At 46.6% G+C, this 27,978-nt stretch overlaps 1 protein-coding gene across 3 annotated transcripts in view; it reads left to right on the forward strand.

The window, feature by feature from the left end:
• LOC111854677 (neuroligin-1-like) overlaps positions 1 to 27,978 on the forward strand; it is a 122,657-nt gene that overhangs the window by 26,663 nt on the left and 68,016 nt on the right. The window contains exons 2-3 of one of the 3 annotated variants that reach the window (XM_072704314.1): positions 9,811 to 9,870; positions 12,041 to 12,193. In XM_072704314.1, the coding sequence (XP_072560415.1) occupies positions 9,811 to 9,870; positions 12,041 to 12,193 (213 nt within the window). Of the gene's footprint in view, positions 1 to 9,810; positions 9,871 to 10,723; positions 11,973 to 12,040; positions 12,194 to 27,978 lie in introns of those variants that run through there. The other 2 variants (XM_023832913.2, XM_023832912.2) reach the window with 2 other exon arrangements.

The raw sequence follows: 27,978 nt of genomic DNA on the forward strand, positions 1-27,978 counted from the left end.
GCGTCTGGATTCTGGCAAGCGGAAAAAGTTTTGCCCGTCGTAACTCCTACTCTTCTATTTTTACATCCTACTGCACCGTTTGGATAAATATATACCTTATATTTGCCCCCATTCCCTTTTTTTTTAATAAAGCCTGAATCAGTTTGTCCGTGTTTTCAGATTTTAAAAGAAGACAGACTCAAAAATAAAAGTCACATGTCGAATATGTGATTCTATAGCTATCGCCTTTGATTGACTCTTCTTATAAATCCTGACTGTGGGGAGTAGGCAGGTCCTTTGATGTAATACTTAATGTAGAAATAACAAAAGAATTAAAAATGGAGCAGGATATATTGTGAACGGCTCAGGTGGGGTGTGAAAAGATGATGATAAACATTTTGGCTTTGAAGGGTTTTTCTTCAGAACGTGAGCTGAAGCTAAAGTTCTTGTGTGATTCCATCATCGCCGCTGTCATGGTACCCTGTCACAGCACCCCCTAACCCCCACCCCCCCCCAGCCGTCTTCCACCCACAGACTTCTAATGACAACTGTTGCTCAAACCATCATAACTGTTTCCTTTTGTTCCGGGGAATGACTGTCAGGGATCTTCCTGTTACTTATTTTCTGACCCTGATAAATAACTGTCCTGCCCGCTATAGATGCGGGTGTAGGGATGGGTGGAGGGGGGGGGGGTTGGCTTTTACCAATTTACTGTGAAAACTGAGTTCCAAGGAGCTGAACTCTCATCAGAGCTATGGTATTACAGAACTGAAAAGTGGGGGGGGGGGGGGTTAAATTATCTTCTGTGTGGGAGTGGCTGAATGAAAGCAGCATTCAATAGCAGGAAGGTGTTTTTATTTAGACTGTGGATTTAAAATGTGATGATGTCACTTCTGTCATTAATGCGAGTTAATGTCGTACCTATTTAGAGGCTGAAACTGACCCGTGTGGAGTCTTTGTTTTTCAGTGAGAGCTGCTTTATGGTCACCAGGCGTGCCGCGGTTGCCAGGGGTCTGAAATACATTGGAGCATAATTAAATTGGGTTGGGGTCCCAGTGTAATGTACCTTCATGGGGCCCAAAATCTGTAGTGGTTCTGGTGAGATTGGAAGCACTGGGTCATGGTCCTCATGGGCCACTTGGGGGGCCCGGGGTGCCCATATGCTCCATGAATAAATGAAGCTGATTTTTCTGGAGAGTAATTCCGCCCCCCTGGCTATGGTGACGGATTTGGGCTTCGCGAGTGCCGCCAGCGCGGACGGAACCCGAGACTCGCTGACCGCCGTCCAGATTCTCTCCCTTTGGTTCAGAGCTTTGAAACTGGGATCGTTTGAAAATGTAATTCGGTGGCAAATTAGCCCCCTTGCTGTTGGCCAGGCCCGTGACGCTTTATCATCCCCCCTCCCGCCAAGAATTTTGATCTGCCCGCCCCGGACTCCCCTAGATTGGTGTTCGAGTCTGCTGACACCCCCCTGTCAGAACCAGGTGCCCGGTGCCCCTGTGTCTGTGCTTTACAGCTAACTGGCGCGAGGGGCAGAATCCCTCTGAACTCCATCACAGGCCTGACTGGTTTATGGACTGGGAGAGGCTGCTTAGTGTTTGGGTACGGAGTGCCAGGCAGTATGTATCGCCTCCAGATTCCTCAAATCAGGCCAGTTAGCTCACCCTCGCAGAGGAAAGACGTGGTGGATTTTCTGTTCTTCTTAATGCTGTCTTCCTGTGTATATGGCCATGTTTTTTGTTTTTTTTTTGGGGGGGGGCATTTAATCAAACAGTCTCAAAGCCCTCCTCTCTTTTTTTGTATTTTATACTGGGGAGACAAAATATTTGTTTGCGGGGGGAAAAAAAAAAAAAACACACAGTGCCCTATTCTGCAGAACCGTCACAAACAAGCAGCCTGGGTTCCTTTGCCAGCGAAGGGCCCTTTTAAATTTCTGGGATGGGGGGGGGCACCTCCTAGTCATCACTGCCAGAGCCCTTGGGGAGAGCAAAAGGGAAAAGTCGGGCTAGGGCAGGGGGTGTGCTGTACGAAGGGGGGCGTTTGGGTTCTGCAGAAAGCCCTACAGGTGTATCTGAGAGCAGTAAAGCTTTTCTCAGTTTCACACCTTGAACGTTGTCCGTGGACATTATCTTCTGCCGCTTCACCTCCTTACCAGCTGCCAGCTCGTACCGCTTTCCCTTGGAAGGTTTTATTCCATCTCCTGCCTTAGTTTTCACGTCTAAAATCGTTTTCGAGTCGTCTCGATGTTACAAATTGGAACAAAACATACAGATGTTTCCAGCTTGCAGACAAGAATGCGTTTTCTCCGGCTGCTCTGAGCTAGACGTGAAACTGCATTTGAAAACGATCTTTTCTCTGTGGCCGTGAGTCTTTCATGTCACACCTACGGGCGAAAGCTACAATTTGCAGAGTTTCATGCAGTTCAGCTCAATAATTGTTTGCAATTACTTGCATTCTGTTTCAGTCAATTGCAAGGATGCTGTTTCCCAGGGCTGTGCAGAGAGGGACAGGTGCTCTGCTGGGGGGTGGGGGGTGCAGTCCCCCCTCGGCAAACCAAAACAAAATTCGACTTTGCGGTTTGCTAAGTTGGTGGTCCAAAAGGGAAACTTCAAGAGGACCTCTAAATGGGAGGCGCTTTGAATGCATTGGCACCCCCCCCCCCCACTTCCCTACTCTTTCCGATAAAATGCTTCATTAGAGCGCAGATTTTGAGTTATTCATTATTTCCCTTATTGAGAAACGTAATCACAGTGATTAAGCACTGAGATCCCTGAGTTAGAGATGAACACGTCGGTCCTCAGCTACAGGACCCCTTTCGTCCATGTGGTGGGGGGGGGACCTACAGCTCCGTGTCAGCGGAGTACCGTGCCAGGATGTTTATGCGAGCGCGTGCCTGGATTTCCACTTCAGGGGCGTTAAGCCGCACGACGTGCCCGCCGCTCATTATGGGATGTGTCATTGCGCGGCGTAGCCTGTCATCATTCTCCCTGCTCCTAATGAAATCGCCATCAACTACCCCCCCCCCCAGACAATGCCGCCCCCCTCTCCCCGAGTGTTACCTCTCTTAAATGATGTCCCTTCCTGCTCTAATGAGCCCTGCCTTTTTTTTTACCCTGATGCCACCTTGACATTCAGATCCAGCTCTCCTCGGTGCCCCCCCCAGGGAGGATCCTAAGAAAATAACCTTCCTTTCTGACATTCAGCACTGGTATTTGAAAGCAGTGTTAGATCTTTTTCGCCGGGCTTTTTGGACCCTTGTGTTTAGACTCGGAGAATGTCAGCCGTGTGAGGTGAATAAAATATTTATTAAACGTTTTGTGACTGCTGATCTATATACTGTACGTACAGGCGGGACAGCGAGGCGGGCGGGACAGCGAGGCGGGCGGGACAGCGAGGCGTGCGGGACAGCGAGGCGTGCGGGACAGCGAGGCGGGCGGGACAGCGAGGCGGGCAGGACAGCGAGGCGGGCGGGACAGCGCCATCGGGAGAATGTCCCAGAAGCCGAACGCGGTGTTTTGGAATTCTTTTTGTTGTCCGGCTCAGGAAGCCGCCTGTGTTGTTAAGGTTTTGGAAAAGACCATTCTGCTTTTGGGGGGGCGGGATCTTTATAATGAGGGCTGTTAATTATGCAACTGTGTCCTAATACTTTTAATTTTTGGTAATTTCCTGCATATGAGTGAGGGACTCTTCTTGGCTGCTGCTCATGTTTACCTGATGGGCTGGAATTACGCTTGGGCGGTATTACTGTTATTACCCCCCACTCCCCACTTGGCAAATGCCCCCCTTGCTCACCGAACTTTATTGCAGCAATTAAATAATAGCAAATTATAAGCATTGCTGTTGGAAATACTATCAAAATACTGTTTATTGCTATATAATGTACGCATAGTTTGAAAAATGGATACTGCCCAAACCTCGTTAGGATGAGCAAGCGGACGGCAGTGGATGCTGCTTGTTTGCCTCGTGCTCATGTGGTGCCTCTTTTCCAGCTGGCTCTTGAAAATGAAACAGTTCCTTCTAGTGTTTCTCATTTCGTTATAACACACTGTACCAACACTGATCATTGACATGTGAGTTCCAACCAGGCTAGGTGACCACATCTCCTTCTGAGACATCTGTCCATCAGCTATCTATGGCCTCTTATCCAGTGAAGGATCACAAGAACCTCCCAGAGTCACAGGGCCTGACGAGGACCGTCACAGGGACCGTAGGCCTACAGTGACCTGCCAAGAGCGATTTACAGACCTTTTTGAGACATCGTCTTGGTGACATACCAGAGTCGTGTTTGAGTTGACCTTAGTAGGGTTTGAGGCAAGACCGAGACAAGAGACCATTGAGACCATTACTGGGGTTGGGTAGCCCAGTCCGAGTCTGGAAAAACACAAGCTCAATTCTAGACATTGAATCTGAATTCAAAAAACGATAAATGACAGATACTAGCTAAGCTAAGATAAGAATTCGAGGGGCTGCATGCAGGCTGCAGATGTGTGCTGTGGACTCAGACGGACCCGGGAAGGCGTCTGAATCCACCCGAGTGCCTGACAAGACCGAGTCCATTTACAGGTGAACTCAAGACTGGACTCCAGTCCCACAGCTCATGTGACACATGCTAAAGAAAACCACTAATAGTGATGCTGGAATGGGCAAGTGGATCAGAAAAAGCAGACCTGCAAAGTCGTTATATTAATGGCTGTTCGTTAATTAAATATTTGTGGATATTGTGAGTGAAGGTAACAGAAACACTATTCTGCTGCTAATCTGCACTGACGAAACGCTCTGTAACAGCAACAAGTCTGCGTCAGGACCCTGCAAAATTTCAAAGTGTGCAGATAATTATTTTATTAGCTGTACTACAGGAAAGGCATGTTTTGATATCTCACTTAATAACCTTTGGCCACAGCTGGGGCACTGGAGGGCAGACTAATAAACTCAGCCCTCAGATGTAAAATCAAAGGGATAATTTATTCCAATTTACCTCACACACTGATAATTACTAAACGCATCTAGTTCGCTATGAAGTACTGTGGGTATTACCCAGCTTATAAATCATTCTAATGAAAATGGATCAAAATGTAATGTTTCTAAACCAACCAAAAGAAATTCCATTTGAGCTGGTCAACCGTGTCTTCAGAATGCAAATGAAAAATGCCATTTGCTTAAAACTGATATCTGCTGCTCATTAGAGGGAGCAAATGGCCTCTGTCATCAGACAGAAGGCTTTGCTTTTATGGAACCTGTTTGTTCACCTTACATAGCTAATAGGGACCTTTGTGAATCGGTTCTGTCTGCGGGCCCGCAGACAAAAACGTTCATATCCAAACTGGTGAATCTTATGAATCCCACAGCAATCATGCGGCTCCTTTCTCATCCTGAACCAAGAATGATAAATAAAAAAACAAATCATCAATTTTAGTTGACAATATATGACTTGTAGCATCTCCAGAAATAAACTCGACCAGCTTCATACTGTTATCTATGCAAACCAGTGGACAATATTTATTGTAAAACACTATTTAAAACAATTAAAAGAAATATTTTATCGTCATTTTGCACAATTATACAATTGAAGGAAAAATGTGTGCAGTTCTAACAGAAGTGCTGTGGGGATTCATTATTCTGTAGAATTGTCTGCAGGTCGGTTTTTAGATTGATGGTACAGCAAACTAGGAATATATACGGTTACCATGACAGTTCAGATAATACCTGGAGACGTGTAACAATTTAATGAAAATATATCCATCTGAAAATAAAGTAAGTTTTGTAACTGCACTTTTTTTACATTCAGTATATTTTAATGTATATTACTAATAAAATCATTCTTAAAGTCACTCACAATGCAAAGTATTCTGATCCTATTCTGATTATATATTCTCTATATATATATTTGAATTAGCATGTATATTGAATCAAAACAAAACTGAAGCATTTTAATATAAGCAATATGTCATAAACTGATGTTCCATGAGGGGACACAAAGACTCAGTTACTACTGAAGTACAAATCATGAACAAATATACAGTAGTAGCTACTAGAGATAAAAGATGCATCCTGATTTATTAATGATTAACAAACAGAAGATCAGTATTTCACTTGTGTAATTACTTTTTCCTTCAATAGTTCCTTCAGTAGTTCACAAAGGTTTACAAATTTAACACAGTAACAAATATATTGTGTCACGATTCATTAATGATGAATGAACATGAGATCAGAATGTAACTAAGACCTAGTTTGTGGTTAATTAATACTTAAGTAATTGCTTAATACTATGTCATTTGTACCCTCTCAGTAAAGTGTTATCCATAAAACTTTTTGCCATTGTCTGAAATGTAATTTTAGAATTTTTTGGTCATTATTGACACACCACACCACAGTGCACAACAAAAAAATGTGTCCTCTGCATTTAACCCATATGTGACATTGTGACATAGCAGAGGGCAGCTAATTCAGCGCCCGGGGAGCAGTGCTTGGGGGCGGTACCTTGATCAGGGTACCTCAGTGGTGCCTTGCTAGTCAGGGATTCGAACCTGCAATCTTTCAATTACAAGTGTGCTTCCCTAACCATTGGGGTTTCAGCATGAACAGCAACGTTGCTTTGTCTGTTTTGCATTAACAATTATATCTGTGCTTCTAAACTCTTCTAAAACTCCTGTACTTATAAGCCTTCTGTACAGAGCCATGAGGCATTTAGCACTTATGTCTGGGGTAATTAGACTGATAATTAGACTAATCAACCAGTGATAAATGCCTGCCACTCATTAATTACCTTCTTACTAAGTCGTTTTTAACTTTAACATTTAAACAAACTTTCTCAATTTGAATTTTATAGTGCACCTGCTTAAAAATGTACTTTAGCAAAATCCCTTCCTTGTAGTATCATTGGTTGATGGCAGTAATGTCATCAACAGTAACAATTAATGATCAGCAGCAGGCTTTCTGTTACATGCTTTAAGTTCTTGTTGATAGTAGCTGAAACTTTGATTGAATGAACATCTTGTTGATCGACCAAGTCGCTGAGGGTCAGAGGCGGGTTTAGTAAATATCCAAAAACAGTCCATGGTGACCACTGAAGTGACTCGAGTCAGAAACGCCACTTCAGCGGCTCCTGGGGTCGCCAGCAGGATGAAATAGTTCTTGTGAAGGAGCATATTTTATTGTTGAAGTGAGATATCCTGGAAGACAAATCACGTTGGGCCGGGTGTCCTTCTCGGTGGCGTGGAGATGAAGTTGTCTGTCAGATAATCTCGGCAGTTGAAAAGTTGAGTTTGAAGAAAGCCCTCTCACTTAGAGTCGTCGAGATTCCGCGCACCCCCTAAATCTCAGTGACAGCTGAAGCCCCCACAAACAGGTTCTGATCTGTGAACCTGGCATGTTTCATTTCTTTAGCCTCAGTGCTTATCCTTGTCTTGCTTTCAGAAAGACCTGTTGCATTTGTGATGGGTACCAAACCAAAACACTCTCTGCCTGGAGTTTTTTTAAACCCTGGTCACTACTCACTAGGGCCCTATTTATTGAAAGACTAAGTGTTTTTTAACAGTTCTTCCAAAGCAACATGTGGTTTTATCATTTAAATTGCTGGATGTTTTACTAGAAAAGGCCGAGGCAAGTAGCTTGTATTACAGCAGACCTCGTCCAAGCAACCTTCAGTTTATGGTTCCCAATCTTTAACTGGCATGCAGCCTGGTACGCTTGATGTGTCATTGATGTGATTTTTAGTTCTAGCTGTGTGTTACATGTTCATCTTTGGGGATAGAGATATGGATCAATTGAAGCGGTGCTTTGGATCTTCTCTAGGTATTAATCTTTTCCCCAGTTTTTGTCATGTTCTCTCAGGTGAAAGGGATTAATTCCACCTTTCATGGATAGTAACTTCATATGCTATGTGCTGGATGGTAATCTTTAATAGGAGTCCTAATAAGAGCCAATGGGATGTAGGTTAAACCAGCTGGTGATTGACAGTAATCCCATCCATTGTAGACTTCCCTTTCCACTGTTTTCCATCACTCTATGGCACAGGTCAGAGTGTATCCCAGTTGTCTGATTGCTGATCTTCTTATCTCTCTAGGTGATGAATTTAGTCTGTTTCTTCGCTAAATTTCAAAGGAATCTCATAGTTATTTCAGTTCACCTGCGTTTGTATTTCACTATATCCTTTATCAGATTTGAAAGTAATTTCTTCAATTCACTTTGGCAATATCCAGTATTGTTTCATAGAAGTACTCTAAAGGTGTGATTACAGCAGAATTACAGTCCCCCCAAATGCTATTGGACAAACTGGTCTGCATCATATGTGTTTATTAAAGTTTTTATGATGGTGTTCCTTCTGGTTAAATTCACCTGTACAGTGAAGATATTGCCACTATGAGACAATGCCTTTATAGCAGTTTCTGAAGTGCTGTCTTATTGCATTATGTTTGAGTCCTTTTTGTCTGGAAAATGGAAGCCTGTTACGGGTGCTTTTTAAAAAATATAAAACTCTGGCATTGCCATTAATTCATTTTCAGCCATTGGAATAATTCGTTATGTAAAATCATCAAGTACTGCCACGAGCAAACTTTATTTCTTTACACACTTTCAGCCATGCAGAAAGGTGTTGTCATGACGACTGTAACTAAGCCACTGCAAAAGGGTGGGAAAATGTATAATGAATGTGGGAGATTAAAAAAGCACGACTATATTCTGCTTTTAGAAGTGTTCCATGTGACACTGGTTATCGATTGTAAGGTTTAATAGACACTACTGTGATCTTCGTATATTTTGCATGATTGTTTTGAATATGTCACTTGTGTGTGTGTGTGTGTGTCTTGTCCTGCACATGCATGTTTTGCTGCTTTCTCTGTTTCATTCCTGTCTCTGAAAAGTACCGATGAACCAGTGGTGGCTGGTGGCAAAAAATAAATAAATTGAGGAGGTAAGAAGATAATACATTTTACAGAATTTACCGGAGTAATTCTCACAGACAGGAGAATTACTCCTACAGAAATACAGGGGTTTTTCCAAAGAAGAGAAAAAATGTGTTTTTAAAAGGCAATAAAAATCTATTTATGAGTTACTCATTTCATAATTTAATCTCAAATATTGAGGAACATCCTCTAGCTCTCTGGACCAACCACCTCTGCTATAAGGGAATTAGGCTGGTTCTGAAGTGTCTCGTTCTCTGTCCTGCTAACACGTTTCCTGTTCCCCCAGTAACCCTTAGAACTATATCCCAGGAACAATAATCCACCGTAGCCTTTGATAACTTCCTGCTTTATATATCAGACAGTGACCCTGCCCGCATTTTTGGCAACCACTGCTAAATGCGATACCGCTTCACTTAAAGTGCTTGGATTTTTACCCTAAGGGCGTTTTTTGATTTTCGATTCCTTCTCAAGGTTGGTATGAACTTGTGTGGAGTGGCTGCATTCAATCTCAGCACATTTCCGACGTGATACAAAGCAGAAAGTTTTCAAAGGCGGCATGAATGACTGTGGCGAGCCGGTGGATCTTCAGTGTGTTTGTGGATGATGGAGACAAGTGAAAAATATTAATAAACCCAAAATATTATATCTTTAATCCTGTCACTCTTTTAACAATTTGAAAGCATGCAGAACTTGTTTCTGAGTAATTTTTTTCTCTGTGTGGTTTTTGGTGTTACACATCTTTGAATAACTTTCTTATCGCACAGTTGTCTTTACATCAGATGAATGTGTTCTTTTTTTTCTTTTCTTGTCTGGGGACTGTGACTTTATAAGGACACCTAAAGTAAAGCCTCTCTGTAATACGGTGCCTTTTTTCTGGCTTGTCCGCTCTTAAATGCACTGTTTCCTCCATTTTCTCCATTCTTGATTCTAGGTCCCCTTTCAAAGAAACAGAATGATGATTTAAGTGATAATGACGATGCTGAGGATGAAGGTATTTTTTTTGATGCCAAACTGATATGCATGACAAGGAAACTCTCCAGTTCTTTTTTTTCCTTCCCCTCGTTTGCTTCTCTTCATTTTCTTGTCCTTTTTTAAAATTGAAGAATTTTTCCCTCCTGTTTTTCGATGGATGTGTTTGATCTTTTTTTGCTTGGTGTTCCGTGTCCCTCCTCGTTCTTGTATAAAACCTTTCGTAGGTTTTTTTGCTTGAATTCTTTTTTTTTTTTTTTGTTTTACCTCTAATATTTACATGTTTCATCCCACCTCCACAAAACTGTCAAAACTGACTAATACTCTCGTATCACCTCCTTTTTTGCATGTTTTTTCCCCCCAACTCATTGAATTTTTTAATGTTAAACGGATAATACTGAGAAAGGTGTTGTAAACATTACCGATACTAACATCTCAGGTCATGTTGTTTGGGTCAGTGCGACACTGAGTGTTTTCTAAGCAACATTTGGTTATGTTCCTTGGATCTGTGCAGGAGGTCGCATCCTGTGTTATGTTTTACAGCCATGTTCTCCCAACAGAGGCCACAGACACCCTACAAAACTGGGAATGGACAGTTTTAGTTGTTGAGAGCACTTAGGAACATTTTAATGTCCGAGTACCGGAGTCTTCTTGCCAAACTCACGGATAATGGAATGGTCGCCACTCTGGTTTCTGTGCTTTTCCAGCGCCAAGAACATCATCCCAGTGCTTCTATTTCCAAGTTATCCTCAGGTGTTTTTATTTATTTATATATATATTTTTTTTTTCCTTGCAGGGGATTATGGGTAGGGTGACTTTAAAGGCTAAGGGGGAGAGAAGTCTGCCTCATCAAGCATTTTACGTTTCACACTCATAGCCTAAAGGTGATCCCTGTAATACCTTCCATCCGCTGTAAACAGAATTTCGATAAGGAAGCTGTAACTTCTCACCGTGGGTCAAGATGACAAAGAAGATATCATCTCTCGCCGCCCTGCATTAATTTCTTTTTTTCTTTCCGTAGCAGACTTCATTTGAGTCGCGTGCGTGTTTTCTACGCTTCACCGCGGTCAGAGGCAATGGGATCTTTGCACTTAAGCCAGTGCCTGCTGTAAACGCTGAGCTCTCATCGCTGAAGAACACCTGTCACTCAGCGGGAAGAGTCTCCTTTCAACGGCGGAGGGAAGTCGTGACACCCGAGGCTGGCGGCGTTGGCCATTACGCGACGCGCTTCTCGCCGGCCGTGTCGGGTGGCCATCGATTTTTTTTTTGTTCCGTCTGTTTCACGTCAGAAGACGTCAGCGATAGCTCTTTAACCAGTTGAGCTAATTTTCTTGCGTTCACTTGAGAGTATCGGCATAATTTTAAAATGCGCGGAAATTGATTCGTGGAAATTCAGTGTAATTTAAATGCGACCACGCTGGCGCGTCTTGATGCTTGCCGGCTGCTCGTTCTCTGCACGCGGGAAGCGGCCATAATTATTTATTGTTTATGCGATCGATGCGGCACATTGCATTGTGCTTGACATCACTCCGAATGCACTTTCTGTACTTGGATGCATCCAGCTGGCTTGGTTATTAAATGAATTTATCAAAGCGAACAGAAGATGTAATAAAACAATCTCAGCCCCCCCCCCCCCCACAAAGGACTGCCTCATGACAGTCACCAGTCTTTCTTAATGAGGCAAAAATATGCAGCTTCCCCTGCTGAGCCGTTGAAGATGAAAATCAGCCCCAGTGTTGACTTGCAGATCCATGTTTGGTGTGAGGCTCCAGAGATGTGGAACAGAGAAGCGGAGAAGAATGATACCTCACTTCTGGATTACAGCTCTTTCATCATGGAGCAGAAGTATTTTCCGGATGTTTGCTTCCTCCTTCATTTTTTCTTTTTTGGGGGGGGAGGGGTCTGTGTTTAATCTGCGTTGAGGCCCCCAGCTGTCCAGTAGTGGTTGTGAATATTTTCCACCTCCCAGCTGGAATGGAACTACCTGATGCACGTACCACCATTTTTGCCCAGAACTTTTCCTGATGCCAACCTCGCCCCAGATTAAAGGGATTGCCAGTTATGGGGAACATGGCACAATGTTGCTTAGGAAACATCTGTCCGAACTGCCTGTGACACCAATGCGTGAGTCAGTCTGCAAGTTACATCGCCTGGGGTTGATGTCCTTTTAATGACGTGTTTTCCTCTTCCAGACATCCGGGAAAGTGGTAGCCCCAAACCAGTGATGGTTTTTATCCATGGTGGGTCGTACATGGAAGGAACTGGGAATATGTTTGATGGAAGCATCTTGGCAAGTTATGGAAATGTCATTGTCATCACTGTTAACTACCGGCTTGGAGTCCTAGGTAAGGCCACTGTTTTCTTATCCACCGTTTCTTTATTTATTTTCCTGCTATATGTAAATCTGCCTAATTCCTAATGTTCCGCAAGATGGTCAATGTTCATTGCAGATCCAGATACAACTTTTCTTTCAAATATGTCCTTGATCTCTCAGAAGAATGTTTTTTTATGCCCGTTGGGTGATTTGTCTGTGAAAATGGCTCAAGTGGAAATTTCCAGAAATGTCCCTGCTGTTAGGTTAAAGCTTTGTGTGACACCTACATAAATGCATTGTCAGGGGCGTATGCGGGGGCGGACCATAGGGGCACCGGTCCTAGCTGAAAGCCGATTGGTCTTTGGAGTGTCATTTAATGATTTGAAATATATCATTGGTTAATAATGAAGTTTTTCTTGTAACACGGCCCTTGCAGACAGGTAAGTGTGTAATCCCTGCACACGGCCAGGCGGCGCATGGGGTTCGGCGAAAATGAGAAAACACGGCCCTCTCTCTCCGAGCTAAAGAGCAAGCACTCACAGGTGCAGACCCCGGGCCCTTACCCCCTCAGGCGCCTCCTGGTGGAGGCTGAATGTAATTGCGCTACAAATAAGGGATTGCTTTCCTGTCATGAAGGTCCCTTACTTATACCAGTGTTTCCCAACCCAGTCCTCGGGGAACCCCGGACAGTCCACGTTTTCGCTTCCTCTCAGCTCCCAGCGCACCTGTACCAGGTATTCGGTGTTCCTGATTGGCTGGGAGCTGGGAGGGAGCAAAAACATGGACTGTCTGGGGTTGGACTGGGTTGGGAAACACTGACTTATACCACAGGCAAAGAAAGGAAGTTGCACCCTTGGCTCAAATTGTCCTTATTAGCATATTAATAGGAGAAATTTGATGGGGAATGTGATTTCAATAGTATTCACAATACTATAGTTATTGGTGAGTTTTCATGTCTTTAATACTATGTTATTGTTAAGCTCTCCCTGCATTCAGAAAGAATCCCAGTGCGCTTTAGTAATTGACCAGCTGCTCATTATGTATGCGCGTCCGCATCGAGAGCATTAAAGTGCATCTCGCTTCTGTTCCGCTCATATCTCTCCCGCTCGCCGTCTGAGGTCACATGACGGATTGGCGCTCGTGTTTATTGGCCGTATTTCACAGACCGGGGCTGACAGTTCAGATGGACAGAAGCGGCGTAATGAGGTCTAGCTCACCCTGAACTGCGCTTGTGTTCAGACAGAGATGCAGCCCCTTCGCCGGCCTGCATCGACTGGGCATCGAGCTGCACCAGACGGCTCTGCGTAAATCGTTATATAATTGTTGTTTAGCCTTTTTGGAACATGGGAGTAAAACAGAAGTAGAGGATACAAAACATTACATCATTTACTGTTAAATTCTAGTGGTACGTTTAGGTTTTGATTATCCAGCCAGTGTCCGTCCATTCTTCTTGTAAACCCTGGTCGGGGTTTCAGGTGGGTCGGGAACCTACCCCAGATGGCACAGGGCACCAGACAGGGGTACATCCTGGGCAAGGTGTCAGCGGCACATCATAAATATGTAACGGCACCACCAAGAGTGAGAGGCTGCGTTTCCTCCAGTGCTGCATGCTAAGCTTTTCTTTTTCATCTGGGCAGGCGGGGAGAGGTATGGATTTGTATTAAGTGTCACATTATTCTTTCACTGTATGAAAAACAAACAATTACTTTAAGGAAGTATCTTATTTCACAAGGTAAATCTTGTCAGCAGGGCAGCCAGCCCTTATATTATGATGTAAGATGGGCTAAGTCAGGTGACAAGGACATTTATCCACCTCAGATGAGCCTCTTGCTATCAGTCACATATGATCCACGTGACTCATTTCCCCTCACAGATCATGGGCCTAGACTCCTGTGCGCTGATGCCAGAAGCGAGAGTTCTGGTTCTGTGCCTCCCCGTTAGTTGGTTAAATCCGTCATTAAGTCCCCGTATGCTCCTCCCACCTCTGAGTCACATGATTTGGTTCACCGTCCTGCCCGGAATGGACCTTAAACATGGCCCTTATATGACTGTTATTGGATCGATGTGCCTGGTAGCAGTTTGTCTGCCTTGTTCTGACATACCTGTGTGTGACTGGTGATGGGCTGGAGGACGGCGGCCCCCCGGCTCCAGGGAGGTGCCACAGGTCGTCGGGGGAATACGCTGGAATACCCCAGACGGAGAGTGCTGAATTGTTTTATGTTTGCTTGCAGGCGTTATGAATTGGTCTCCATGTTTAATTTTCATGCCTAATATTTTGTGTGCACTTGAATGGATATTATTATTCTTCATGCTGTGTGACTTTCTGTGCCTTGGAAATGAACACCCTTGATGGCGTGTTTAATGGCTCTTCATTCGCGCGTTCCACTCACTCGCCTCTCTATCAAAATCCCTTTGCGGCCAACCCGCATTGCATCATGGGAAATGCTGTTCTTATTCATGTGTTCATTATCATTCATTATGGTCCCCCGTAGAATGATAATAATAGATTTCATTAATATGGTGTTTTTCAAAAACTCAAAGACGCTAAAAGAAGCTGAGAGTACAGAGTGGGGGCTTTTGGGCAGAGGGTGTTTAGATGCACTGTTGTGCAGCTAGATCTTTGGTCTCCGTTGGATCACTATGGCATTATATTATGGGACGCAAACAAGAGTGGAAAATGTATGCAGAGCGGGAAACGCTGACCCCTAGGGGATGGAGCCTGCTAATGCAGGGTCATGCATGAGGGAGTATTCGGATTTATCCTCCCCCCCACCCCTCCAGTCCTCCAGCCCCGTCTCCACTCTCGGGCCGAGCTCCTATCCCCACTTCTGCTGGAGTCTGACAGGCCCACAATCCTATCACCACATCTCAGACCCATTCAATCCGATCTTTACAGGAGAGCTTTCAATTTTGATATATTTTGCCTTCCTCCCTTTAGCAGGACCCGATATCTCATCTCTTATGATTCCTGGACAGGAACGATATGCTTTGCACTCCTCAAAAAAAAAAAAAAAAAAAAAGCGCACCTTTGGTGTCTGGGATCTGATTCTTGCCTGGAATGACAGGCCTTGCTGTTGGGGATCCTGGGGTAGCCCACTGTACCGCCACAGCCTTTCCTATACACTCCTATCTTCTCCAATCGGCACAGCCCGCAGCTTGGCCGCGCCTCTAGGGGGCGCCACATCTGTTATGACCGACGACACTAAAACAGCACAGGCAGAAAATGTCAGCGAGGAACATGCGTCCCTAATGGCGGCAGTGCAGGGATGTCGGTGCCCCCCAGGAGCACTGGGCTAATGCTGGAGCACCTCATGGTCGGAGACTTGGGACAAGTCATTCGAGACCTTTAATTGAGGGACGTTAAATCAAGAAAACAGAAATAAAGAGTATGAAAAAGCCCACTGCTTTGGGGGCTGTGGCTTTTCCCGGGACAGACAGGCGGGGGAGTGCCCCCCCCCCCCCCAGCCTGCTCGAGGCCCACGCGCTTCTCGTCTAAACGGCAGAAAGAGAGACTCGCGGCGGCGGGCAACAGATGAATTATCGATGCCTACAGCTGCCGCAGTCGCTGTGGTCCCTGGGATAACAGCGAGCTCTGTTTGGGGGGGGGGGGCTTTCCGGGAGGTTCTAGTTAAACAGGGGGCCAGCTCCGTGTGAGGGGTTGATGTTGACGATGATGTAGCGCGCTCGCAGCTCTCCAGATGCCCCTCCCCCACCCCGCCAACGAGTCGCTTCATTAGGAATTCTGCCGAAGATGGTCTAGCGGCCCCGGCAAGCCAGCGCAGTTAAATCCTATCGACTAGTGGCCTGGGGAGGGGGGCGATGCCCCTTTTATTTATTACCCCCCTTTTCCATAGTGGATCGGAGGTCAAATGTATTAATTCACAAAAAATATACAAAAACGCCAGGGCCCAGCTGCCTGCCATTTTCCTGATACATGTGCCATCAGTCACATGGTACTAAATTATGTCATGTGACTGAGGTCCTTTCCCCTTGGTTATGTTCCCTCCCGCTAAAACATTTGTCTGCCTCGTTTTCACTAAGCAAGTGGCTTCCCTGTGAACCCTGACCCTAACCAGCAGAAGGAGTGGAGAAACCAGTGACCAAGCTCATTTTCTGTCCAGCCCTTAACTGGATAGACTGGGAAAATTCCGTGTTTTTCTGTACTTGTGCTTCGTGTGCTCCCTGGTTTTAATAAGGACAATAAGGTCTGGCTGATCTGCAATTTTAAACGGCCTCTTCATGTGCCGAGCCTAATCAGCAATGGCAACTTTTAATCATCAATATTAATTGGTATGATTATTAATAATGAGTGTCTGCTAAAACAAACCCAGAGACAGTTGATGCCATGCATACATATCAACATCTGGATGGGCTGCCTTTGCGTCTTTACCCCCCCACGCTCTCTCTCTCTCTCTCTCTCTCTCTCTTTTTCTGTAGTGCAGTCCAGTTATGTCCCGCTGTGCGGAATGTGGTATGTAATGTGTATGTATACACATGCCTACATGCCTGTTATCTAACTGCGCCCCCCCCATAATTTCTGTAAACATGCCCCCACCCTCGCGAAAGAGGTCTGTACGCCCACACGGGGATGCACACGTGTGTTTGCGAACACTGAAACCCTCTGAGGCACCTGCACAAACACCCCCCCCCCCGCGTCTTCCCAGCTCTGCAGGCTTCCGCTCGCTGCCAGTCAATAAATCACTGGCTGCAGCCTGCGGGGGGGGGGGATCAGGCCTGAGGCACTGGGGGGGTATGAAACAATGGCTTTGGCCACTGTGCATGGAGAGCAGAGATTAATTTGTAAGTGCTGCCAATGCAGGTATATAACAGGCCCCCACAGGCCTGGGGGGGGCGCTGAACACGGAGAGGGGGGGGGGGGGGGGGCGCTGAACGCGGAGAGGCCACTTCTACTACGGCTGGGGAGTTGCAGGTTTGATTACTGGCTGTAAGATTCCACACCAGCGCCATACCCAGCTGTCAGAGGCCAGGGAGCAGCCCTGACGCCGTGGGTGGGGGTGGGTGGGGGGGTGTACTGCCCCTGATGCCATGAACATGGACTGGGGGACATGTTGGTTTCTCTCAGCTTCCTGCTTGATGTGTATGGGGGTTGTTTGGGAGGAGGGTGTTAGCTCTGATGCGTCAGTGCGTGGGGGCACCTCCTGCTGGGGGGGCGGTTTCCTCATGGCTGCCACTCACAGCAGAGAGGTTGTGCTCTGCAGGCACCCAAGGTGGGGGGGGGGGGAGCATGCTGGATTTCTCAGTGGCTCTATAGTGGGATTGAGACGCGGATCTCCGAATGTCGCTTCCCATCCGGAAAATGGGTTCCTCGCTCTGTTCGGTGTTCCGGTTTAGCCACGGCCAGTTGTTACAAGTTCCGGTGCACGTCCTCGTTTCTCACGAGATGCTCCCTGTGTGGATAAAAAAGGCAGCTTCCCACGTGTAGCACGGTTACCCATCGCCTCCGCTCGTTTCCACGGAAGCGATGCGCAACGCTGCCCCCTCCCACGCCCCCCCCCACCTGACCGGTGACGCCCGCTGCATGTGCCGGGGCCTGGAGGCGTGCTTCCTGCGAGGCGTTGGGGGGAAAAACAGCGGCGTTTACCTTAGGAATTACGTTTGCCGGGATTATATTTACACAATCAGGTTTGCCGAAGTGCTCCTCTAAAGAGCTGTCGAGGGAAGCAGCCGTTGGGTTTCCTCCTCAAACGATGGGCTGTTCATTAATCCAAATCCGCGTCTCTCGGTTAATAACATTACCTGTCAGCGACAGTACGGCCCTGCCGCTAATATCAACGTACGCCGTAAGGGAGGCAGTAGCCGCGTCGGCTTGTGAGAATCTGTGAGGTTTATTATTTTAGGTTTGTTTTTGATCCAAGGTCACTTTGGTCTAACGGTCCAGTCTTTTGGGTTCCCTGTCTTCAGCCGTGATTGACACGGACTCCATTAGGTGTGTGACGTGGATTATTGCTGTGATTTAGTGTGCGGTCTCATGTCTGAGTCAGGCGTTCGGGGGGGCGGGGGGGGGGGATGGTGGTCAGGTGACCGGGATGATTTGGGGGGATGGAGGTGACTCTCGCTATGAAAGTGACCGTGCGACTGGGTCTCAGCGTAGAGGCTTGTTGTCGAGCCCATGAAGCCGCCGTCAGCTCTGAACCCTGACGGGCTTCCGGCCTGCATGTCCCCTCAAACCCATGGAAGTTGGGGGCAGGACGGTGTGGAGACTAGCAGCCTGAGACGGGGGGGAGAGGTTTCATCTGTTTTGCGGGCAGAACCAGAATCAAGCAAAAGCAAATAAAAAGCCACAGTGATATTTAGGGTTTTACCAAAGTTTCCAGCATTAAATAACAATAGCTTTGCCCTAGATTCATTTCTGTATGTCAGGCAAACAGTACCTCCCCTTGCTGTATCATTACCTAGAACGGGTCTGTTCTAGGTGCCTGATGCTCTGAGTGAATCGCTGTCCCGCTTCATGCCTGTGAAATGACAAAGTGACTTGACATGACTTGCCCTGGATGACCCCTGGAGGCAGAGGATTAAAACAACTCAGTTTATTTGAGGTGATTGGGATCTGTGCCCCCAACAAAGCGTTTTAAAATTGAGTTGTTATATACGTGTTTTTTTTATGATTCTGCCCATATGAAAGAACGTTTATTTTGGAAATTGACTGCAGACAAATTTGAAGCTAATCCAATTGTCATTTGCATACAATTAAAAAAATCCACTGCAAGTTACTTCTTTACGCTTTGAGAAACTTTGCAACAGCTTGATCTTTGCAAAAGTAAATCAATCTGTGTGTATGGGGGGGGGGGTATTATATTCTTACTGTCATTTCATAATGTCAGCTCTTGCAGGATTTTTAATTGGTCAGGCATCTATTCTGATAAATATATATAGATCTAGGTCCAGTTCTGCATTCAAAATGAGCTGCCAGAGGATATCTTTGATTATCTGCATTTTATCCTCTTGGCCTGGGAAGCTGAACCAGCTTCCGTTTGCTGATGTGGGAAGCAGCAGTAGCTTGAGATGTGAGCATAAAGTCAGGAATCAGGCGGATCTGCCTCTCAGAAATACGGACAGGTACAGTGTGACACCAGGGGGCGGTAGTACAGGGGGGGCCTGGTCTGTTTGTCCCCAGCGAGTGGAAAGATGGGTGATCTGGGCCTTAACTGGGCGAAAAGGCCTGTGACTCAGATGGGTGGGGGCTGATGAGATGGGCCCCCCCAGGAGCCCTTAAGGAAGCGAGGCGCCTCTCGTTGTCCAGCCGTTGAGCGGCCTTTAGCATTTAGCCGCAGGTTAGCGGGGTGCTTTAGCAGTGGGTTTAAGGCCCCCTTCCCTTCAGAAAGTCACCTTTTTGCGAGAAGCCTTTGGGGTTCGTTCAGTTGAAAAAATTCCAGACCAAGCTGCCCCTTCGTCTGAAAAATGTCTTTGTCGTTCTGTTTATTTATTCATTTTACTCCTCTCTCAATGAAAAAGACCTACTCAGTTACCCCGCACCAGCGGTAAGAGTTACACGCCGCTGATTCCTCTCCATCTATCCATCCACATCCCAACCCCCCCCGTGATCGTTCAGTCTCTGAAATTCCTCCAGGAATCCGAGAGCATCCTAAGTAAACCAGTACTCTGCACGAGTGCCTTTACCTCTCTAGTCTCCATTGAGAACGATTATTCTTTCAATTATCCGCGAACCTTGATGTAATAAATCTGAGCGGTGCCAGTGCCAGGTTCCCGCGCGCACGCTCTCGCCCGCCTGCCCGGCCGCCCGCCCGGCCGCCATCGCCAGACGCAGATGGCTCTGGCCTAATCTTGGAGCTGGCCGCTGACGTACAGTTTTTCACAGTCTCTTAGCCGCTCCATCACTTAGAGACGAGCCAAGTATCCTTCTGAAGCCTCTGTATGTCTCCGTGCCAAAGCACACTTTCAGATGAGTTCTGCTCTGTCTATTTTCACAGGAGCTTTTTATGAGTGAAGCCATCTGCAGGCAAGCGGCAGGAAAGATGCGAAAAAGAAAGAGAAGCGGAGAAAGAAAAAAAAAACGTTGGCTTTGTCCGACAGCTGTAATTGACGTGGAAGGAACCTCAAACATGCGTGGAACGGAATGACTGCACGTCTGTAAAGGATCTTTCGTCCCGCCGTGCAGAAACATACAGTTTAGGTGTTTTTCGGTTTCTCTGAAGTGCAAGGAGCCTGCCATTGTGTTCGAGAGCATGTGCCCTGTGAGGGACCGTCATCCCGTCCAGGGTGTCCCCTGCCTCGTGCCATGTGCTTCCCGGGACAGCTTCCAGACCTAGTCTGACTCTGGATCAGCAGTGACGGAAGATGGATGTATAGGTGGATCTCGTCTGGTGTGTTTATGGAAATGTGCTCCCATAGAATCCCGTTTGAACGTCAGATCTAAAACCTTTTATGTTATGGCTATTAGACTGAGACTTAACCCCTTGTTCTGAGCTGGTAAAATGGAGTCTTGTCATTTTAGCCTTAAGGAAGGTGCTGCGCTTTAGAAATATCTAACTGAAGTATAATGTTCTAAGTTATGTGAGTATCTCACTAAGTCCCGGAGAATTCAATAGTCATTCCCCTTTATGGCTGCACGCTGCTGACTGTCAGAATTATCTTTCTCAGGAATCAGTGCCTGTCAACCCTTTAGGTGAGATATGCAGCTGCCTAGGGCACCATCATCTGAGTGGGTGCTGAGTTAGCACTTTTGTTTATGATGGGGGTGTTGGTGGTTAAGCTTGCCTGGGGTGCCGCACGGGCCATGGCCAGTCCTGACTGGAATTACGATTAGCTCATGGGAGTTTGACTTACACAGAAATGTTCTGAGGGCAGTAGGAAAAATGATTGGTTCAGAAAGATAAACAATCAGATGTTTTACTCCCGCCTCCTCTAGTTGTTTGGACCCATATCCTGTACAGTCTCATTGGTTATCTCTGATTGGTCATTTTTCGTTCTGCCCTCAAAACATTTTTTGGTAAGTAAAGCTCCCACGAGCTCACGGTTATCGTTTTCGTTCCACATTTGAAAAGCCAGTTGAATGAAAACACTTTGGTGGTGTGCTAGGAAAAAAGACACCGTTGAGTGCAAAGAAACTTTAAGGGAGGCAGGATGACAGACAGGTGACATTCTCTTGCTTAACATCAACTGGGATTGAGTCCAGTGTTTTCTCTCTGCCCTTACAACCCACAGCCAGACCCTTATGCCTTTTCTTGTGTGAATTCTGTTGTATTGTTGCCAAAACAGCCTTCCTCTGGTTTAATTCTTCTCCACTCTTCCTGTAAACCCGTCCCCACTCCTGTACGCAATTAATCTCCTTCCTCCCTTCCTCGCGTAATGTGGTCGCTGTCCAACCTGGAGCAACCAGCATGATGAATTTTTGAACCGAATGGGAACGACGTAGCCTTTTGCCCGTCTGAGTGTAACAGTGGAGAAACTAAGTGGCTCGAAGAATAAACAGTCATTCCCAATCCCATCTGCTTAATGCGTTAACGACGGCGCCGTCGCTATTTTTGCACGCTGCGTTGCGAACGGTGAGCTAACGGCCACGTGTGGTCCGTTTAATTCCCCAGCTGTTTTTAAACTCCGGGTTAATGTGCACATTTTCACATTAGCGTTGTTTGCTAATGTGGCGTGAAGCGCTTTCCCCCGGCTCGCCGAGATGGCCGGCTTCTCCCGCCTTCCTCTCACGCTCACGTCTGTCCACTCGCCGCCGTTTCATTTAAAAATAGTCACATTACTAGTTGGCTTCCTCTGAAACCCGAATTTTCTTTGAAGTGTGCTGTGGGATTATTTTTCCGTCGCATAGGAGACGGCCGACCTTAAGGGATGACGGCACAGTCCCTCTGCGATGACTGTAAATCCGTTTACAGCGTGACCTTCGTACGACAGTCATTTGTTTGGTTTCCATGCAACTTCTGGGCAACTTTTATCACCACAGTTGTGGGCCGTGCGTTTGGATGCAGGTTCTGCAGCAACTGTCCGCATCACAGTGCTGTCCATCACTACAGTATCTTAAACTGTGTCTCGCCTGTGAACTAACCATGCTCCCGGCTGAAAATCACTCCTTCACTCCACTCAGGTATAATACGTTGGGGTGATTCTGCTTTTATGGGTGACGGATTCTGTATTTCTCAATCTCTGGGTTTAGAGCTCCAGATAAATTCACAACTTACTGGATAAGTCTAAACATAATAATAAGCTTTATTTGGTGTAGATACCCAGTACGACAGTTGAAATTATCAAATTCCTGTGAAATTTTCCTGCGTAGCTTTTGTTTTCATAGAAGAAGAACCTTTTAAAGCAAAAATATACCAAACCACACTTTTCAATCTTGTGTCCAATTCTGAATGGAATTTGGGGAGTATTTGAGAAATCTTACAGTGTTCTATAATGATTTTGTAACATTCTAAATGGTTCGATTTGTAAAGGAAGGAAATCTTGACATCCCTGTCTAGTTGGGATTGTGCTGGTGGGCAGCTGGGGTAAGCAGGGCATTATTTCGAGTCATATGAGCAACGCGTAACTAGTTGACCTCACTCCTCACAGTATGGCCATTATGTCACATGACCAGTATCACGAATGTACTTCTTATGGGCAAACCCTTAAGGTGATATCCAAAGGGGTTGGGAAGGGAGTTTATATCTTCTTATGAGCAAACCCTTAAGGTGATATCCAAAGGGGTTGGGAAGGGAGTTTATATCTTCTTATGAGCAAACCCTTAAGGTGATATCCAAAGGGGTTGGGAAGGGAGTTGATATCTTCTTATGAGCAAACCCTTAAGGTGATATCCAAAGAGGCTGGGGAGGGAGTTTATATCTTCTTATGAGCAAACCCTTAAGGTGATATCCAAATGGGTTGGGAAGGGAGTTGATATCTTCTTATGAGCAAACCCTTAAGGTGATATCCAAAGCGGCTGGGGAGGGGGTTGCATGGTCTAGATTAACAACTTGGAATCATTCACAGATTTATAATGACTTATACATTACATTAGCGGCTGTGACTGTTGGCCCTTAACATTTACCTCCCTCTCTCCACAAATGAATATCTCGGAGCGCCAAATGTAGCTCCAGAAAGTGGACGTTCTGTCCCGTTTCATATGAACGGCAGCCACTTTAGAGGCAATGAGCACGTCGTCCCGATTGCACTCCAGACAGTTCCGCTAAATCTGGAGATCAGAGCTGTTTGCAGATGTTTGACTACAGAGTCTCGTATAAGTGATGCAAACAGACATCGACACTTCTGGTATACTGAATTCATTTTCATTTGGATATTGATTTGCAATCGCTTTAGTGACGGGTTCTCAAAGCCTAAGCGTTTAAAATCACGATTAATGTAACCATTGTGTTGTTTTCATTCCCTTTTTTTTGGTTATCAGACCCAGAAGGTAAAGAATTTATCTGAACCTTGCTGGCATGCCAACCAGGGTGTTCCCCTGCTTTGTGCCTGGGCATCATACTCTGTAAAGTAGTCACATGATTTAGTTGGGGCTGTGGAGGAACAGTAGCTTAGGCTGAGGGGGGTGCAGGGTGAGGCTCCGGTTTGTGGGGACGCTCCGCTGAACTGGCGGCCGATTCCACGACGCCTCGACAACGGAAATCCGAGATTACATTTCCCCCGTCGGCTGCTCGAATTGTCCTGCTGACATTCTGTGTGGGATTGCGCTGGGCGTACAGTCAAGCAGGATGTCCCGCCAATGGGATTAGGGGAATAACTCAACCTGCTTGTTTTCCAGAACCTTCTCTTCCCGACGTAATCTAAGGATGAGGGCTATAGGCATGTGGCAGAGTAATTAGTCGGACGTGGTGCAGCATTGTTTGCCATTCTCTGGCCACCCAAGGACTTTGCGGAGGAATCTCGACATTTTACAAGCCCTGGGTGAACCTTCTGCTCTGGGGGATCTACGCGTCCCAAGCCTGAAGCACCAGAGACGACTTCCTCCATCTAATTGGACTCACACGATTCGGTAATGTGACATCACCCGGATGTCACATGACACCCTAAGGGGGCCGCTCACCTCCGCAGCTGCTCCATGATCTCTAACTGCAGCTCTGATCCATTACAGCTTCTAACGCAGCCATACTATAATTACCCTGTAAAAAAAAGTGATTCAGCCCATTCTGAGCACTGAGTTCTTCTGAAGGCTTTGAACGAGTGACAAGTAGGTGAAGAAGGTGCATCCATTAAGTGATTTGGCTGTGACCGTAGTAAGCAGCTCTGGTGACCCGTCTGTTGGAATGGCATAATGTGCTGGGATGTGACCTCCACAGGCTTGTCTCTGGTTCCCAGTGAGCACCTTTGACTAGTTTACATTCTCTTTTACTTCTTATCAAGTTCACCTATACGTCCCAGGAAGCTGAGGACACCGGTTTTTATTTGAGTATTAGGGTTGCGTCTTGAAGGCTATTTAGTATCTTCATCGCTTGATTTTCTCCTCCAACATAAATGCGTTTTTTTATTGTCCTACCAAGCAGTAATCAGCACGCTGGTGTTTTGAGTCCACGTCCACGATTATGGTGATTTAGCGCCAAAGTCAAGTGCGGGCGATGTCATTTCTACAGAAAAATGGTGAATCGGACGTGAGAACTGCTGCTGCAATGGGCAATCTATATGCAATTTAATACACGAGTTTAGTGGGTGGGGGTTACAGCATTATGAAAGTACGATTCACTCTGCAGATCTTCAATCAAAGGAATGCCTGCAGACGGGAACATTCCGGATCCTAAGCTGAAAATTCTGGAAGTTTTGAAAGCGAATGCCTTGGATTGAGACGTCTGCACTCATTACCCTCTGTGAGCTTCAGAAGGCCACAGCTGACTCTTTAAATGACAGCTATGAGCCGGCTGTGACACTGCGGGGGTGGGACACAAGTGTTGGGATGGAGGGGGTGACAGTAGGATGGAGGAATGGGGTCCTTGGGGGTAAGTTTTTTTTCCCTTGTCCTCCAAGTATTCCTGAAGGGGAGAGAATGCACCAGGTTTCTATCATACCTTCCTGTCTGTCCAGATTAATTCTGAACAGGTGCGGCATCTCGGGGGGGGGGGGCGACTGGGGAAGTTGTCTTGGGGGGGGGGGGGCGAGGCCCAGTTGAAGTAATTTTGTTACGAGCCTGGGAATTATGCACAGCAGGCTTGATTCTGAACAAGACTATGTGAAATATCTGATGATGATGATGATGATGATGTCTGGAATTAGAAGTTATATCTGCATGCGGCACTGGCTGTGTAAACAGGTATATATTTGGTTATATTACAGTCCGACAGTTAAGATGGGTTTTAGCATTTCTTATTCTCGTGACTGTTGCTGTTGTGGTTCTGTGGTTTTTCGCTTACCGTCGCTTGCTGGAAACTGTCATCCCCTTGATTCCTCTCGCCCTGCAGCCACGTAGAATCACCGCCACTGTAGACCACATGTCTTCTGGTTGTCATCTCCAGCAGCACCACCACCCCCCTCCCCCCCCCCACCTCACATGGAAGCAAGCCGTGACTCACAGGCCCGTCCTGCAAACGCCTTGACAATTGCATTTGCGGAGGCTTACCGAAAAAAAAAAAATAACAATCGAAAACATCAAAGGAATGGCTCTCGGCGGCTGAATTTATTCTCATACTTCCTAAATGCCTCAGCGCCGAAATGTCACCGTGCTTTCCGGGACGTTAGTCATCGGGAGCGTGGCGGCCCAGCGGACTCCTCCTAGCGTCACACTTCAAGGTGGTCCACGCCTGAGCAGCGCTTGTCAGCATTTAAAACGGCGGCGTAATCGAAACACTGTCACCCACACACATCGAACACCAGTAACGCAAAAAGTAACGGTCACCCGGATTAGTGGAAGCGTTGGCGCAAGACGCCTGCCTGCCATCTATCTAACATGCATTGTTAGTGCCACTTAGTTAGCCCAGTGTAGAAAATTCTGCCTGAGTGGTTTCCGGTTATCGGTACCGATATTATCCGGATAGCATGAGCTGTGTCTGTTGTTCACGTTTTTCATAGAGCAGTATGGCTAATATGGCTTGTAGCTAACAGGATACATTTTGTTTGAACACGTGACATACCGCTGGGAGTTTAAACCTAAAGCGCTTTTTAAAATATCAGCATAGCAGCAACAAGGAATAACAACCGTTCTGCTAATTTTGAATATTGAATATCGACCATGGTTGACAAATTGGACCGATGCCTGCATCTTTCATTTTACTGAACATCAGCCGATAACGATATATTAACTGATATATCGTGCATCTCTAATGGATTCCAGCCTTTCGCTCCATTAACTCTCTTCTTCTGGCCATAAAATTGACAATGACAGCAGAGCAGGTGTTTACCCCTCTGTGTCACCGGTGGTACAGTCCGTACAGCAGAGCAGGTGTTTACCCCTCTGTGTCACCGGTGGTACAGTCCGTACAGCAGAGCAGGTGTTTACCCCTCTGTGTCACCGGTGGTACAGTCCGTACAGCAGAGCAGGTGTTTACCCCTCTGTGTCACCGGTGGTACAGTCCGTACAGCAGAGCAGGTGTTTACCCCTCTGTGTCACCGGTGGTACAGTCCGTACAGCAGAGCAGGTGTTTACCCCTCTGTGTCACCGGTGGTACAGTCCGTACAGCAGAGCAGGTGTTTACCCCTCTGTGTCACCGGTGGTACAGTCCGTACAGCAGAGCAGGTGTTTACCCCTCTGTGTCACCGGTGGTACAGTCCGTACAGCAGAGCAGGTGTTTACCCCTCTGTGTCACCGGTGGTACAGTCCGTACAGCAGAGCAGGTGTTTACCCCTCTGTGTCACCGGTGGTACAGTCCGTACAGCAGAGCAGGTGTTTACCCCTCTGTGTCACCGGTGGTACAGTCCGTACAGCAGAGCAGGTGTTTACCCCTCTGTGTCACCGGTGGTACAGTCCGTACAGCAGAGCAGGTGTTTACCCCTCTGTGTCACCGGTGGTACAGTCCGTACAGCAGAGCAGGTGTTTACCCCTCTGTGTCACCGGTGGTACAGTCCGTACAGCAGAGCAGGTGTTTACCCCTCTGTGTCACCGGTGGTACAGTCCGTACAGCAGAGCAGGTGTTTACCCCTCTGTGTCACCGGTGGTACAGTCCGTACAGCAGAGCAGGTGTTTACCCCTCTGTGTCACCGGTGGTACAGTCCGTACAGCAGAGCAGGTGTTTACCCCTCTGTGTCACCGGTGGTACAGTCCGTACAGCAGGGGCAGGTTGATGTCCTTGACGTTCAGGTGATAACAACTCAGGGTGAAAATCCCTTTTTTGCAGCAGCAGGTAAGGTGGCTATTGAGAGGTGCAGGCTTTATTCTGCAAGCAGGCCAAGGATGTCATGTAATGGGATGCTGCTTGGGGAAGGATGAGCATGTGGTCGCATTTCATCCTTTGACAGTGCATCACGCGCAAATCCCGGCTCAGGACTGCTGTACCCGATTCCCCGGAGGTGTTGGGGAGGGACCGGTTTTAAGTGCCACCCTATTCCACCGTGACTCCGTGGATAGCGTGATCTCGTGTCCGTGGGATAAACTGGAACATGTCATAACCTTCTGCCTCCCAAGCATGGGCTTGTCCTTTTCACGGATTCCAGGGTAAATCTCACTTCTGAATTCCATGATTTTCTAAAAACGTAAGCATACAGTAAGTATCCGTATTATGTGATTTTTTTATTTTTGGTGGGGGGGGGTCTTAAAGCAGGATCTTCTGCAATGGGTAACCAAGAAGGATCTGATATTAAAAAGGACCTTGTGTTATCCACCTCTCCATCTTCCAGAACCACTTATTTAGTGAAGGATTATGGTGAGTCTGTGGCCTGTACCAGGATAGATAGGGCACTAAGCAGGACACACGC

Source organism: Paramormyrops kingsleyae, chromosome 21, assembly GCF_048594095.1.
Source record: "Paramormyrops kingsleyae isolate MSU_618 chromosome 21, PKINGS_0.4, whole genome shotgun sequence".
Taxonomy (NCBI): Eukaryota; Metazoa; Chordata; class Actinopteri; order Osteoglossiformes; family Mormyridae; genus Paramormyrops; species Paramormyrops kingsleyae.